The 15,554-nt window shown below is 37.5% G+C and overlaps 1 protein-coding gene across 9 annotated transcripts in view; it reads left to right on the top strand.

The window, feature by feature from the left end:
• CMC1 (C-X9-C motif containing 1) overlaps window positions 1-15,554 on the top strand; it is a 64,066-nt gene that overhangs the window by 41,135 nt on the left and 7,377 nt on the right. Inside the window, exon 1 of one of the 9 annotated variants that reach the window (XM_043540897.1) lies at window positions 91-205. The exons of 7 other annotated variants lie outside the window; for them this stretch is intronic. In XM_043540897.1, coding sequence (XP_043396832.1) covers window positions 126-205 — 80 coding nt within the window. In that variant the 5' untranslated portion in view covers window positions 91-125. Of the gene's footprint in view, window positions 1-90; window positions 206-14,308; window positions 14,747-15,554 lie in introns of those variants that run through there. One more of the 9 variants, XM_037890390.2, reaches the window with a different exon arrangement.

Here is a 15,554-nt window from a genome sequence, read left to right as displayed (position 1 = left end):
TATATGTCATCTAAGACAGTCTAAAGAAGAGATTAATCTATTTTTTCTAGATTTTTATTCTAATTCCTGCTGCCCTCTCTTCCCTTTCAGGGCTCACAAAATACTTGCTATATAAAACTTAAACCATGGGTAGTGTGCAAGTAGGGCCAGACAAATATCCCAGCATGTCCTCCATCTGTTCTGCTCAACTGTATCTCGTTCCAAGGTAAGCCCATCATTATAGACCCAAATTCACGCTTGTCACAGTCTCAGGCAAATATATTTTCACCCCACTATTGCCTTTAAAAAAACCCACAACAGAAGCACAGAATAATCTGAGCTGAATAATAAATCTCATATTGTGATAACCTTTATATTAAAGAAATGATGCTAATATGACTTCAGTCTTCTTTTGCCCACATGCTCAGGGTTTAGCTGATTGCCATATTTGGGGAAGGAATTTTCCTCCAGGGCAGATTGGCAGAGGTCATGGGGGTTTTTTGCCTTCCTCTGCAGCGTGGGGCACGGGTCACTTGCTGGAGGATTCTCTGCACCTTGAAGTCTTTAAACCACGATTTGAGGACTTCAAAAGCTCAGACATAAGTTAGGGGTTTGTTACAGGAGTTGGTGGGTGAGATTCTGTGGCCTGCATTGTGCAGGAGGTCAGACTAGACGATCATAATGGCCCCTTCTGACCTTAAAATCTGTGAATCTATGATTCTTGTGAGTTTTTGTTCAAATGAGGTCCTTGATATTGTGGCTCACTGTTGCAGTTGAAAGGAGTTTCTTCTGCATTTGAGCTTTGTTAAATTGAGAACTTTAATCACTACTGCCCATCCAGAGACAATCTATATTAAATGGGCAGCTGTAATGTGATTTGAGCATGAAAGGGGCTCACTTCTTTTAAATGAAAAAATAGAAGATTGAAGGAAATAGTTTACATAATCTGTAAACTAGTTAAGCAGCTGAATATTTAAGATGGTTGAAATTGAAGCTTAGTTGCCCTCTAGGGGTTTTATGTTAATACAACACATGTTAGGTTTTGATTTTTGAAAGGAAAGGTATGAGAGATCCTTGAAATACCTACCTAGTGAAGAGGGTGTTCTGTTTTTGTTTTTTTAATAAATAATAGTTCACCTGGTTCAGAGCCTGGAAGCAGTTAAGTAAAGACTTTGTGCTAGAGTCTGAATTCATTTCCAGGGGGGAGCACATCCACGGTAATTATACTTAAATTAGTGGAGTTACTCCATATTATCCAACTGTAAACGAGTTCAGAATAATGCTCTGTTTTCCACCTCTAATGGGCCCCAGCTATTATTTATTTGTGAATCTATGAAAATGCTTCAACTGTGATTGGAACTCACATCACAAGAGGGCTTATCTAAATAGACAAGATGGGCAAAGGGTGGGAGGGGAAACAGAGTCACAGTTGAAGTGACTTGATCATGGTCAATCAATGGGTCAGTGGCAGAGGAGAATTCTGGTCTCTTGTGTCTTCTGTCTAGTGTCCTGTCCGTTAGATATTGCTTGCTCTCTCTCATCTTGCAAAGATCTGAGTACCCTCAGCTCCCACTGACTCTGAGTATTAAAGACCCTCTGCTTTCCACAAGTTCATGATCTTGTTGCTCAACAACCCCTTTCACCCATGTCTTTTATTTCTGTTTTGGGTCATTCTCCCTCCCCTCCATATTTGCTTTTCATCTTCATCTTTCTGACACCCAGATATCAACTCCCAGCTACAGTCTACCAAAAATTAAGTCTCAGATAAATCTGTAGTGAACTAACAATATCTTATGGTTTCAGAGTGAGGTCATTATGTGGAGAACTTTCTATGAATCTTGCCTCATAGAAGCCAGCGAACAGTGTTAAAACTGTGATGGAACTTGCATTCATTTTTGAAGTTTTATTGCAGTATGGACATCATTATGGAAATGGCCCACCTTGATTATCACTTCAAAAGGTTTTCTCTCCCCCCCACCCCACTCTCCTGCTGGTAATAGCTCATCTTAAGTGATCACTCTCCTTACAATGTATATTTTTTCATGGTCTGTGTGTATATATAAAATCTCCTCACTGTACTTTCCATTTTATGCATCCGATGAAGTGATCTGTAGCTCACGAAAGCTTATGCTCAAATAAATTGGTTAGTCTCTAAGGTGCCACAAGTACTCCTTTTCTTTTTGTGAATACAGACTAACACGGCTGCTACTCTGAAACCTATCATTATGACTGACTTTTCATTACCAAACTGCTGGGAGAGCAATTCGTCGGAGTTGAGCAGTCCTATCTCATTTTTGTCTGGTGTAGAATGTTTGTGTTGAGGAAAGAGACATGACCAGAATGCTCTTCTAAAACAAAGCTATATCATCTTTGTCTAAATTATAAACATGCAGGTTTTGCTAGTAGTTTTCTAATGGGGTACACAGATAATATTTCAATTACATTTTTTAAAGTACAGTTGGGTGTTTAAATATTTAAAATGTTTTTTTTTATGCAAACAGTTTTAGCTCTTCCTGTCTCATTACTCTTATGAAAAGATAGGTATTCCTTTTGCGGTATATTACTTTTAAAAACTATTTCTGTCATTCAAATTAAAAGCTTTGGGGAAAAAAACACCCTTGAAATAAAGCTTTCAAAAACCTACTGGAATCCAATGTTTAAAACAGTTACTACAGGTGCACTCACAATAAATATGGAAGTACTTGTCTCCTTCCAAACTCTGAATGTGTTTGTATGCAGATGATGTAACTGTATGTTAATGTGGGTTTTTAAGGGTGTTGCAGCTGTAGGTCCTGATTCTGCTATTGCCTCTATTGGTATAAATCAGGAGTATTTCTATTAGTCAGTGGCACTTCGCAGGTTTTATATTGATGTGAGATCAGATCCAAGTCCACTGTGCCATGATTTGACAAACAGATTTCCAGTCTTTCTGTAATCTGGTTCTTTCACAGTTATGAAGTTGGTTGTTTTTGTTTTTTGGTTTTTTTTGGCCAAAGGCTTGTTTTCAACTCCTCCGCTTGTCTAAATGTTTCAGGTTACATAACTTTTTTATATGAGCGTCTAATAACTGGATTTATTTTGGAGAAGTGGTAGCTCCTGTGTAGTGAAGTTAAAACCAGGTTTTATTAATAAAGCCCTATACAGATAAGCTTTTGGTCTAGTACTAACTGGTTACTATGCGCACTAATGCCACAGAAGCCGCCATTGATAGAATGCGTGGTGGTATTCCATATAAGCCTGGGCACTGTATCACAGCCTCAGTTGTCTGTGTCTGTCCACCAGTCACAGCAAACAACTTCCCTCAGCAACTCTGCTCTGAGTAGGGGCTGTTAGGCTGCAGACCCTTGATTTGTGGTGGCAGTCTTGCCTTTTCCTGCTTCTATCTCTCCCCTGTCCACCCCCACCTGGTAGTTCATACCCAGACTGTGGCCCTGGGACTAGTGATGCAGGAAACTCCTATACCCTGTCAGCTAGTTCCCCAAGGGGATTTGCCCCTTCATCGGAGGTCTTGCTGACCAGGGCAGGTCCTCATCGAGTCACTGAGTAGATGAGCTCAGGCTTGCTCACTATTTTTACACAAGTGTCTACTTATTAAACTTGTTATAGAGCAGTGGTAACTCCTCCGTAGTGAAGTTGGTTACAAACTTCCATTAATAAACCCCCTGTTGATTTGGCTTAGAAAATTGCTTTGGCTGAAAATAACCAGATTTATGCTGAAGGAGAATGTTTCTGAAAATTCTGAAATAAAATGTAAGGTGTTTTAGTGACCAGTAACTCAAACATTACACTGGTTTGAAATTTTGGCTTTTGTCTAATGTATCGTCGTCACGCTCTAGATCAAAAATAACTTATCCCTTTGAACATTGCATTTGGTTACATCTCCTTGAAAACTCATTAGCAACCATATTTGAAAAAAAATGGGTGGTAACTGAGCCAAGTGCACTGATTACAAGCAGGACTGAGCAGTATTTTGGAAAGGTGATCGAAAGTACTCTAAGAGCACTTTGATTCAGGCATTGATTCAGGAATGTACTTGAGCAAATTGATATCAGCGGGACAAACGCATGCTTAAAGTTAAACATGTGCTCTAAAGTCATTTTCTGAATCAGGGTCTGAAAGACTTGTGATGTACTGCTTGTATATAGTGCATTCTCACTATTTTCCATAACCCTTACAAAATACTAATCACTGTTGCTCATAGTGCATTTTTGCCGAAAAAAATATTTTCACAACAATTTCAAAGTTACTGGGGCAATTTGGATGTTGGCTTTCAACCATTATTAAGTCGACCAATATTATTCACTCTTTTTCAATAAGCTGGCTGCTCCTCCAAGCCATGTATCTGAAATTTTAAAAATTTTACCTTCGTTTTGTGTACGTAAATGAACGAAGGAAGTATAATTTAAAAAAAAAAAAAAACCCACCACTTAAGAAATCCCCAACCCACAAGTACTTTGTTCAAAAGCAGTTCAGTTGCTAAGCTGTGATAGTGTACTCAACTATCGCCAAATGTATAATGCCCAACTATTTAAAAAGATGGAAATAAATAGTTAAGGAAATCATAATCTTATACTGCCCTACATAATCAAACATATACATTATTCTTTTCCTGTACAGATAAATGCATATTTTATTTCAACAGGGCAGCTGTAACAAGGACCCAAAATACTCTTTTTTTTTTTTTTTTTAATGACAAATTTCAGTATGTAAGCACAGCATAAAATGCTTCTGAAAAAGAAACATTAAAATATATGATCCAGAGTCTGTCATTCTTACTCGATTGAGTAGTACGTTACTTCACAAGCAGTCCAGCCCACAGCCATGTACATTTGTAAAATGGGAGGCTGGTCTTAAATATTTGGCTCTATATGTTTAAAGCAAGATGTTAAGAATAACGTTACACATCCTGTACTGGGGATGGAGCCATAACAATTCAGGGGGAGGTCCATGGGCTACTCTGACACAATTGCTTCCCTATAGATAGGAGGAGTTTGCGCCTCTAGGATGGTTCCGCATACTCCATAAAGAGCCTGGTCAACTGTCCGGGGGGCACGCCTTCACTGGCAATGTTAAAGTGCTGCCGCGGCAGCGCTTTAAGGTGGCTTGTGTAGTCAGGGCATAGTGCTGGGAGAGAGCTTTCTGAGCACTCTTAAAAAAACCCACCTTCACGAGGGGCGCAGCTACCAGTGTTGGTGCACTGTCTACATTGGCACTTTACATCGCTGAAACTTGCTCTGCTCAGGGGGGTGTTTTTTCACACCCCTGAGCAAGAAAGTTGCAGCACTGTAAAGTGCCAGTGTAGAGAAACCCTGGCTGCAATTATGGTCCTACTTCTTTCATGCAACACTTTTGGATGGCTTGTGACCCTGTGAGCAAAAGGAGGATTGTGATTGCCCTGTTCCTGCATGGGGGTACGTGGTGGCTGGAAGCCAGGTTGCAGCCAGCCACAACTCCCCACTCCAGGCCATCCCCTGCACCTGTGCAGGGACACAGGGCATGATCTGGCTCCAAATGTGGAAGGTTTGTTCTTCATTCAGGCAAGAAAGAAACACAATATTATATTCTCTGAGTGTTCCATTTAATTTTGAATGGAAAAGGTCCTTCCACAGAAAGTACAGTAACTTGATTAAGCAAAGATGAAATAGTCAGTGTTAAGCCACAGCTGCTGTAGCTGTACAAATTTTGGTATGTGACTGCCTCTCCAGGAGAAGAACAAATTGTCTGCTTTATCTCCATCTTGTGGTGGAAAGAGGTTTTCTCTTTAGACTGCACTCTTGGCTTGTTGCCAGTGTAGCTACTTACCGTGGATCTCTGCTTTTACAGACTGACTTTCTTTGGGCAGGGAGTTCAGCTAAGGAGTCAGTCACTATGAAGTGGTTGTATTTTATCAACTATGTTACACTTGCTTTCAGATGCCTCTGTGCGTGGGACAGCTTCTCCCAAAGGAGATGGGAAAATCAGCACTGAGGCTACGTTGCGCTGCTCAAGTCTGATGTAGGTTGCTTATATAGAACCAGGCATTGACGGGCAGTAGCCACGGGGGAACTTGCATTTGTTCCAGTTCTGCCTCTTCCAGCGCCTGATATTGTAACATTTGATGTCAAGGATTATTAGCATAGGGTGGGGAGAAAAATTAAATTAAATCTACACTCTTAAAGGTAGCACTTGTTTGAAGCAATTTGGACTAATAGGCTTGAAGATGACTACATTTGTTGCATACTGTATATTTGCAACCTGACAAAGCCTCCTCACTTTTTACAGCTATTTTGACCTGAGAAACCTATTTGTATAGCAGGCATTCTAGAGAGGACAAAAACCCAATCAACTAAGTGTAAAGTAAATTAAAGGAGGGTATGTTCACTTCAAAGAACATCGAGATATTTTTCATGAGATTTTTTAAAAGCCTTTCTTCCTCGTATTAATGAGCATTAAAGGTTTAACAAGTCTTTTTTTTTTTTTTTCATTGTGAGGAGGGGGTGCGTGTTTTGCTTTTTACACTGTTCTTTTGGTTTATTTTCACATCTAGGTGGGGGTGCTGGAATCAACTGTTTTTTTCATTTAAAACAATATATGATAGCATTTTTATTTTGTGCAAAACCCACATACGGAATAAAGGGAAATCAGGTCAGGTCAAATGTTGAGCCTGGTAACTCCTGACGTGCACTTTATTATTTGCTTCTTGCCATCTTTATCATTTCTCCTGCCCCAACTCTCTTTCTTTTGCTACTGTTTAAATTGAAATTCTATTGAAATTGTAGTGCTATCGAGATATACCAGTTATGTACCTATCACTGCTGCTAAAAGGTCTCTGCCAAATGTCCCTTGAACCATCAGCTGTAGTCAAAAAGTAAACTTTGGTTATATTTTTAAGATACAACATTTTAAAAAATCATTTTATTCTAGTTATGTTGTTGTTTAGTAAATCACTTGCCTCCACTCATGTTCAATTTTACATTTTGATTTTGAATCAGATTGCTTTTCATGACATCATGTCTTTTAAATATTTTGGTTTTTTAAACACAGGTGAAACTGGGCTATTCCTTTTCTTTCTTGAGAATTTATTTAAAAAGTTAAGATCTTTCATGTTTTTCAGCACCTGTGTACTGTGATGGTATGAAACACAGAACAAACAGAGTTTGCAAGTAATGTATGAAAAATAAACATGAATTATTATTTGTTAATATTACAGCAGTAATTAATCAGTTGCAATTGTGCAAGGTGCTGCACCAACACAGTTAAAAGTGGCCATTATAATTGCCCTACTGGATCACACCTAGTAGCTTCCCTCTTGAGCTTTTCTTCAAAGGCCAATAACAATCTGTCCCAGCCCAGAGGTTATCCAATAATCCAAATTCTGTCCAACCTTGCTATGAGCTTCTAGTGTAACGCTACTAGAGGGACATTAGAGCCCCGTCCGTAGCTGGTCTCTGAGATTCATAAGGGCACCGATAGAGTTCAGTTTACTCCTTTACTCAACACTGTTATTTCCAATGTAGAGCCAAATTGAATTCTCATTCCAAGAGGGCAGTCCTTTAGTCTTCAGTTAGTTAACTTCTCAGCCGTCGTCCTGGTAATTACTACTGCTGCTAATCCCCTATGGTGGGGCTTCACAGAGGCAATTACATGAGAAAGTTGATCAGTCACCTGAAATATTGTGACTGTATTGCCTCTGCAGATCCATATGGGCTGTCTTTTCCTGGCTTCTTTGCCATTGTATAGCTACTTCAAAAATCAGGCAGGGAGAAAGTGAATATGATTATACAGGCAAGGATAGTCTAGAACTTTGACTACATCTTTTAGGCCAAGAGCCTAGCAGGGTTCAAAAAAGGATTTGACGTTGATATGGAAAAGGATTTAAAAGATCACTGCCAAATCGCCAGGGGCCGAATACTCAACTGATGTAAATCAACATTCTATTAATGTTAGTGGAGATATGCCAATTTACAGCACCTAAGGTTGTTTTCCCAAGTGTTTTGGAAGAGAGAGAACTTCATGCATCAGGGCATAAGCCAAACTTCTACCAGGTAAGTATTAAGAAGAAATGTCCCCTGAGGAGTGGTTATTCCATAGGTGCCTACTGCAGGATTTCTTGCATCTTCCTCTGAGGCAGCTGTTAATAGCTGCTGAGGGAAACAAGTTAGTGGAATAAATGGGTCATTGGTCTGATCCAGTATGGCAGCATTATATCCCTGGCAGTTCAACTGCTTCAGATTGGTTCCTGAATTTTGATGCATGAAGTTGCTACACTGTGGATGTGAAGAGGCAGTCTAATTCAGGGGATTCCAGCATATTTCCTCTTCGCACTGCAGTTTAATCCTGGTTTTCCCTCTATCAGTTTTCTATGTGTGTATTCCCCTTTCAACTGCGAGACACTTTTCAACATTTCATACTGGAGAATAATAGACCTTCTCCAACTTATTGTTGGATCCACTGATCATGTTGCCACTTCAAGAGGTGGCTGCCATTCCATGCTGAGAGAGTACTGTTGGGATAGGAAAAGTGGCTTTTGATATTGTGAATAACCCCCCTTAAAAGGATTCTTGGTTTTCCCCTCTCCCACTCCTAGGGAGCGTGTTATGATCTAATTGTCTGCCTGTCTGCCACCCCCAGTTTGGAGGTGGTTGTCTGGTGAAGCTGGTATATAGCTTGAGATACTTTGGGAGGAAAAGCATTCTATAAATAATTATAAGTGTGTTATAACAGATGAACATTTGGAAGGCAAATAAAATATTTGATCTGGTAACAGAGAGATTCATTTTAAAGAATCGGGGTTTACTTTATGTAATTTTTGTTTGCCCTGTATAAGATGTATTTAATTACTTCATTCCATCTTTCTGTATTCAAATTAATCTTATTCTTATATATATTTGTGCCCAAATTAGAATAATTCTTTAATCAGCTGTGTTATGCCTGCCATAGTAGACTAGAATAGGAAAGCCACTCTTGGCATACTGAGATGCATATATTTTATTTTTTGTTGTAATTTGAAAGTAAAATCAGAAATATTGATTTCTACTTGACTGGAGAGATGATTTAGTTTGAATATCAGTCTGATTTTAATCAGGTGAGAATTAATTGAGTTGGAGGTATTAGATATTCAGTGATGTTAACTGAACCATGATCAATCTACAGAGAAGCTTTCTTTTGTACTGTGTTAGAAATATCAAATAGCTCATGTACTACAATATAAAAACAATCTTTTCATGTTCATTCTACTACCCTCTTGGCTCATTAAATGCACCAGTAAATCCGTTCTGGGCACACTGAGTAATCTTCAAAGTAACTAGCTAATAAATCACAATTTAATACAAAATTAAAAGCATAACTGTCATAAAATAACTGTTGATATACAAAGTTTTGTATCACTTTAATATCTTGTACATATTTTAGAAACAAAGGATTTAAAGCCTTGGCTGTATACTCTTCTAAATATCAGCTAGATTCTGCTGTTTTCATAAACACCATTGCTGCTTTGATGTTTTTCCTGTGTTGATAGCGCTAAGAGAGTGATTCAAATCTTAGAAATATGTCATTTCTTGTTTTATTTTCCAAAAAAGAGAGAGAGAACATTAAACCTGGTCTGGATCATGATACAGGCTTTTTTTTATTTTAAGAGTGTGATAGCAGTATCATAAGTGTTGAGAAAATATAAATGGTGAGATAACACCTCAATAGGACTTGCTCATAAGTAGTAAAATTGTAAAGACTTTAAATAAACTACAGCCAGAGCTGAGGATCGATTGACCTTGGTAATGGGTAGTACTACATATATTGAATGGATATTAAAAGTGGGTGTACAATAATTGCTGATTGCAATAAATTAATTAGGTTGCACAGCACTTTGACAATACAAAGTACTAGGTAAGTGCAAAGTAGTAGTATTATAACAATTTATTAGCAAGGTATTTTAATACGTTGATTGTCATGAATCTTCAACATAATGAATTTTCCACACACACCCATAATGTAAATGTTGATAACGCCAGTACACTAAGAATAACGCTGTTCTTTGCATATTTATATATAGGCATAGTATTTCCATGCTTCTTGTTGTCCAGACGTGATAAATTGTAGTTATAAAATAGGTAATCAACTTAGTATTCACCATCTTTGTACATGGGGAGCTCTTCAATCCATAATATTATTCAAACATGAACACTTTAAAAATGAAGAAAGCAACACTGTTCCCCGCAAATTCACTTTTAGCTTTCTGAGTGGCCTCTATGTAAAGCCAGAGAATGCTAGTCTTCCGTGATTAATTTTAAAATTACTTTTGGGTGGAAAGGATGGTTGACCAACTTTTTTCCTATTAAAAATCCTTTCATTGTATATCTTTAACTGAAACTTTCATAACCTAATACAAAGTGAACATTTTAAAAATAAATTCATACCAAAATTAGAACATCATTTTATATATAAAGTCGTGGGGAAATCCATCACTCCTGAATTTTTAGGGCAGATAAACAATTAAAAGAAAATACAAATACTTTGTCTTATTTTCCCTACTGCGCAGTTGGCATTCTCTGCCGTGTTGTTTATTCAGTAAGAAGAGAAATACTTGTGACAGCAAGATAATCTCACATAAATTCAACCTTTGCCCGGTTTAAAGATTTTTGGGCAGATCCTCATCTAGTGAAATAGAGCTAAGATAATTTACACCAGATATGGATCTGCCCCATTAAATCAAAGTCCAGGCAGTTCTTCCTCTTAGTAGAGAGCACTTGGGCAAGTTCTGAGGATTTTTTTTCTATTTGATCAAACTAAAAAACTTATACATATTAAAACTTTATAAAATATTTTAATATTTTGTTTATTTGTCTCACTGAATGTGACCATAAATGGAATAAATGTTTGTAATTCAAGTCTGTGTGTTATATAACAGACACACCCATCCACGTCCACCCTGAGTGTTTTAGTATGAATTTTTCTGCATCTAGCAAGAAACAAAGGCCCTGTACTTACTGGGGCTCAAAGTTTAGGAAATATGTTCAAATTTTTTTTAAATGTGGTTCCATTCAAATCACTTTCTGATATGAATCCTGAGCTAGGCTATAGCACTGGGTTTTTTTTTAACATAGAGCATAATTTGATCCTACATCAGTTGTCTAACAGCATTGGTAATCAGTTTAGTTGGAACCCTTTTTAAACAGCATTAAATTATATTTAAAGGCTTGTGGAGATGGGACCAAAAGGTCTCACGATCGTATTAATTTTCCATGATCTATTATATGTAAAAATGTTCAGCATCATAATCTTTTTTCACGTGTTTAAGATCGTTTTCTCACATTACCTTGACAGATCAATCATCTTTAGAAAAATAATTCAATGGGTAGGTGATTCTGTTACATGCCACTTGTCAACTGTTCACAGAGAGCTTTTTTTTCCTCCATTGGTAGTAATTTAAACTTATAATTCAAAGAGGACTATTAAGACTCACTTGTATTCACTTGTTATTGTATTTACTGTGTGTCAGAACTGTTTAGTGTATCCACACATACTGCAACGATATGTAATGCCAGCCTTTCATTTTGATGTAGCACTGAAGAAACTGATGCAATTCAAAATGTAAAATTATAGTTGCACGTACTTTATCTCCTCCTACCCTTTAGTGTCACACCAGTCCAAACCCTTTCATACACCAAACTGTCTATCACAGAAATGCAATACAGTGTGTTGAGAAACCTCATAAATAATAGCTCAGTTTCTTTTATAATTTGTTACTAAAAATAATGATACTCTATAAAGCTAAATAGAATGTGTATCTAAAACACACACACACACACACACACATCTAGTTTGGCTAGAAATTCGGATTTTGTATGCATTTCTTTCTGGCTCAACTTGGATCCTGGTTCAGCCTTCTGGTTCAGTCCCTACCCTTCTGAAATAAATGTACTTGAACTATAGACTATGACTATCCATATTGTAATATATTTTCATTCTCTCTAAAGTAAATCACTACATTGAGGACATCTAGAATGGTGTACTAGGTTATCTATTTTTAAAACTGTACGGGAAACAAAATGTTTTAATAATCAGTTAAAATGCTGATTTGTTTCAGTGAAGTAACTGTTGTGTAATAGATGTAATAATGAAATAAGGGAATCAGGAAGGATATTAAATTGGACAGTACATTTATCCTAGCATTCAAGATTATATTCCTCAGTGTGATAAGGGCACAGATGTGAGAGAGAATCAGAATGAGGTATACATGAGAAATGTGTCTAAAGCTTTAGTTAATTTGGGTTTAATTTCTTTACAACAATAAAAATGAGGTAAATCAGCTTTGTCTGAAATGGAGAGAGGTGATAAGTTGGTGTTGAAAATGAGAGATGGCCCTTGTGCCTGTGACAGAGAACTTCTGAGAGTCATATTTAAGAGGAAATACCTTTTATTATTCTTGTATGGCTTGACTACTTGTGAATCAGGAATGTTATCTTTGGATACATATCAGTAAAACTGGAGCTGGTTACAGTTTTAGTAACTCGATTAGCATGACCAAGCAAACAAATGCTACCAAAGTCAATATGTCTCAAAGTGTCTTTGCCTAGGATAGGGTATCACACTGGAAATGGAGTTTTATATCACATTTAACGATGGTCTGTTTCTGATTTGGTGTTGCCACATGTTGTGAGGCTAATTTTCCCATAGTTTTGAGGCATATCCATCCTTGCTTTTTGGCAGGAAGTCACATATTTCTGATTACTTACAAGAAGCATCTTTTCTTATATTCTTGTGTATTTTGTGCAGCCCAGGTCCAACAAAGCAGTGACTCTGCAATATCGCCACCCAGCTACTTGCCAGAGGGCACGGACCGGGGTGAAATTAGGTGAATTCACCTTGCTTCAGTGTTCCTCCAGGTCTGGAAGGATAGTGGAAGGGAAGAGGAAGTAGGGGATTCCTTCCAGGGCTTCCCCCATTTGCTTGTCCCTCAAAACACAGTCTTAATTGTGGAGCCGTTGCCTGCGTCAACAGAGCCTACATCATCTCCCTAGTTTCCTCTTTGAAGGGACAGGATCTGTTCTCTTCCACTTTCCTCCCTGAGAAACTCTCTAAGTGGGGCCCCTTCTCCACAAGTTCTCTCAGGGTGGATTTGATTTAAATCACTAGTCAGGAAGATTCAATTTAATCATGGATTTCTACATAAAAGTACATTCTTTTTGGTTGTTATAAACCTTAATACATATTCTTCACAACTCAGAGATAGATGTAGGTTTCATTTTTAGAAGGTACACACAATACATTTTTAAAGTGATTTATTCTGAAAACTTTTCAGATTAGTTTTACAGCTATATCAGAAAATGAGTGATTGCTTGGTTATTTCATTTACCAATGATAATTGAAGCAGATTTTTATGAAGTCATTGGGAGGTGAATTATCTCCAATTCAACAGGTTAATCATTAATATTTGGAGGATTTTCTTGCCATGCTGTATTCGGAGGAGAACATCACCAGACAGACATTTAAATTGTTGTATTTAACTAAAACAACAACATTATATATTCTGGATGTTTTTCTTCAACAGCAAACATATAATATTTTAACAAAACAAGCATATACATTTTTTAATTTAATTAAACATTCACTCCAAACTGTGATTGACCAGTTGGTGACAACTGGCGTAGGCTAACTAGGTTTGTTTGACAGCTTGGAAGTCATTAACTGGGGATTCTGAAAATGGAGCGTGAAATCCTGCTCCGCTGATGTTAGTGGAAGGTTTACAATAGACTTCAGTGGGGCCAGGATTGCACCCAGAGCGTCTGAAATGGGAGAAGCTTGGTTTGCCGTCACTTAGTCCTGCCTGGTCTTTTGATGTATGGCTGACACCCACAGGAGAGAGAGTACTCATTAACTTCACACACAAACCAGTGGACAAGTTTTAAAAAATATTTTATTGTACCAACAAAAAAGTCAAATTTCTGTCTTTATTTCCATATTGTGGTGCCTCCCATCACCAGAGCTGAGATCATTATTGAAAGAACAACTGTTCCTCACTCAGCATGTAATATCAGGAAACAGGCTGCATTCTGTTGAATGTGAAAGGTTAGACCCCTGGAGTTACAATCTACATTGGTAGCTGATAAAAATATTAAACTATTATGAGTTTAATCAGATCTTACATATTTACTTTTTTGTTGTAGCCCATTATGTACCTTGAAGTTATCGGTCTTCAGTATGAAAATAGCTAGAACCAGAATATTGTGGTGACAGCTAAACCTAATATCTGTTTCTGTAGATTTTGATTTGAGATTACATCTGAAAATACTGCTCCCAATTTGTGCAGTTATTCCCCAAAGCAGATTTTTAATACTGGAATTTTTGATGTTCTGCATTTAGAGATTATAAGATATTTAATGGAAAAAAATATAAAATTGGAGATAATTAAAATTAGAACAATGCTCTCCTGGCTGCTGGAGAGCTTCTGGCAAATATTTCTAACTAAAATGGCCTTGCACCGTAGTCCCTTACACCATTATCACATGGATTTTAAAGTGCTTAGAAATACAAGGAGAGAGGAGTAAATTAAGTAGTGTGTGTTCATGCGGGGATGTCTAATATGCTCTAACCTGCTCCTTTTTTTTCCTTCTGTGTTAAGCGTCGGCAACATTAAAGCTATATAGCTTGAAGCAGTTTTATCACTTTGTAATGATGCTTTCTATTTGCATGGCCATATACCACAAGCAGGGCCTTCTGAAGCTAGGGAATGCTCGCTATGCATTTCCAGATTTGTTCACTGAGACATCACGCCTTCAACCAATCAAGACTGGTGAGCTAACAAGTGAGAGGGACCTCCTGCTGTCTTCAGCCTTTTTTTTTTTTTTTTTTTTTTTTACTTTGCAGCTTCCAGAAGGACTGATTATTACAAAAAAGCAGCACAGCACTTTGGCATGAGCCTGTGGGGGCTAGAAATCCGAATGTTCACTAGACAAGTCTTAAGCTTTAGAAGGCTTTTAATGAGGGAGCCACATTTTATTTTTTTATAGTGATTATAGGTGTCACGTTGCTATGAAATGGTGAGATAGGGCCACACTGTAGAAATCTCCAAGAAACAACAAAAAAGCTATACATTTTAATTCAGTAATAGCATTCTCTTAAAAAGAAACTAAATAAATACCTGGGTGCTATTACAGCACATTTTGCATATCTTGTATTGCTCTGATTTTTACTAGTAACACCATTTTATAATACATGTAGGTCCAGCTGTTCAAAAGCAGCCTTAAAAACTTCATTTTTGTGGACTTTTAAGTTTTTGCAACTTGCTAAAATTCAAACTAGTGTACATATATATCAAGTAGTCTGGCATTTTAAGACCGTATTCAGTTTCCGCATGAAAATGTTCCCTTGGGCACGTGGCACCTTCTTTTCGCTCAAATCCCACTAAAATACACTTATTTTGGAAAGGTTTTCAGTGTTCATTCACCTTTAAAAAGTGCATTATATCAGTATATAGCCTGCACTGCCTTTAGATTTGACCATCCTCTGGTGATATTGGTACATTATACATCTGAACTATATTGTTCATGTAACTTCCTTAGACATGAATACTTTCCCAACTCACAGGGGGATTTTGAAGA

This window comes from Chelonia mydas, chromosome 2 (genome assembly GCF_015237465.2).
Source record: "Chelonia mydas isolate rCheMyd1 chromosome 2, rCheMyd1.pri.v2, whole genome shotgun sequence".
Classification (NCBI taxonomy): domain Eukaryota; kingdom Metazoa; phylum Chordata; order Testudines; family Cheloniidae; genus Chelonia; species Chelonia mydas.
This window is presented reverse-complemented; position numbering and strand designations above follow the sequence as displayed.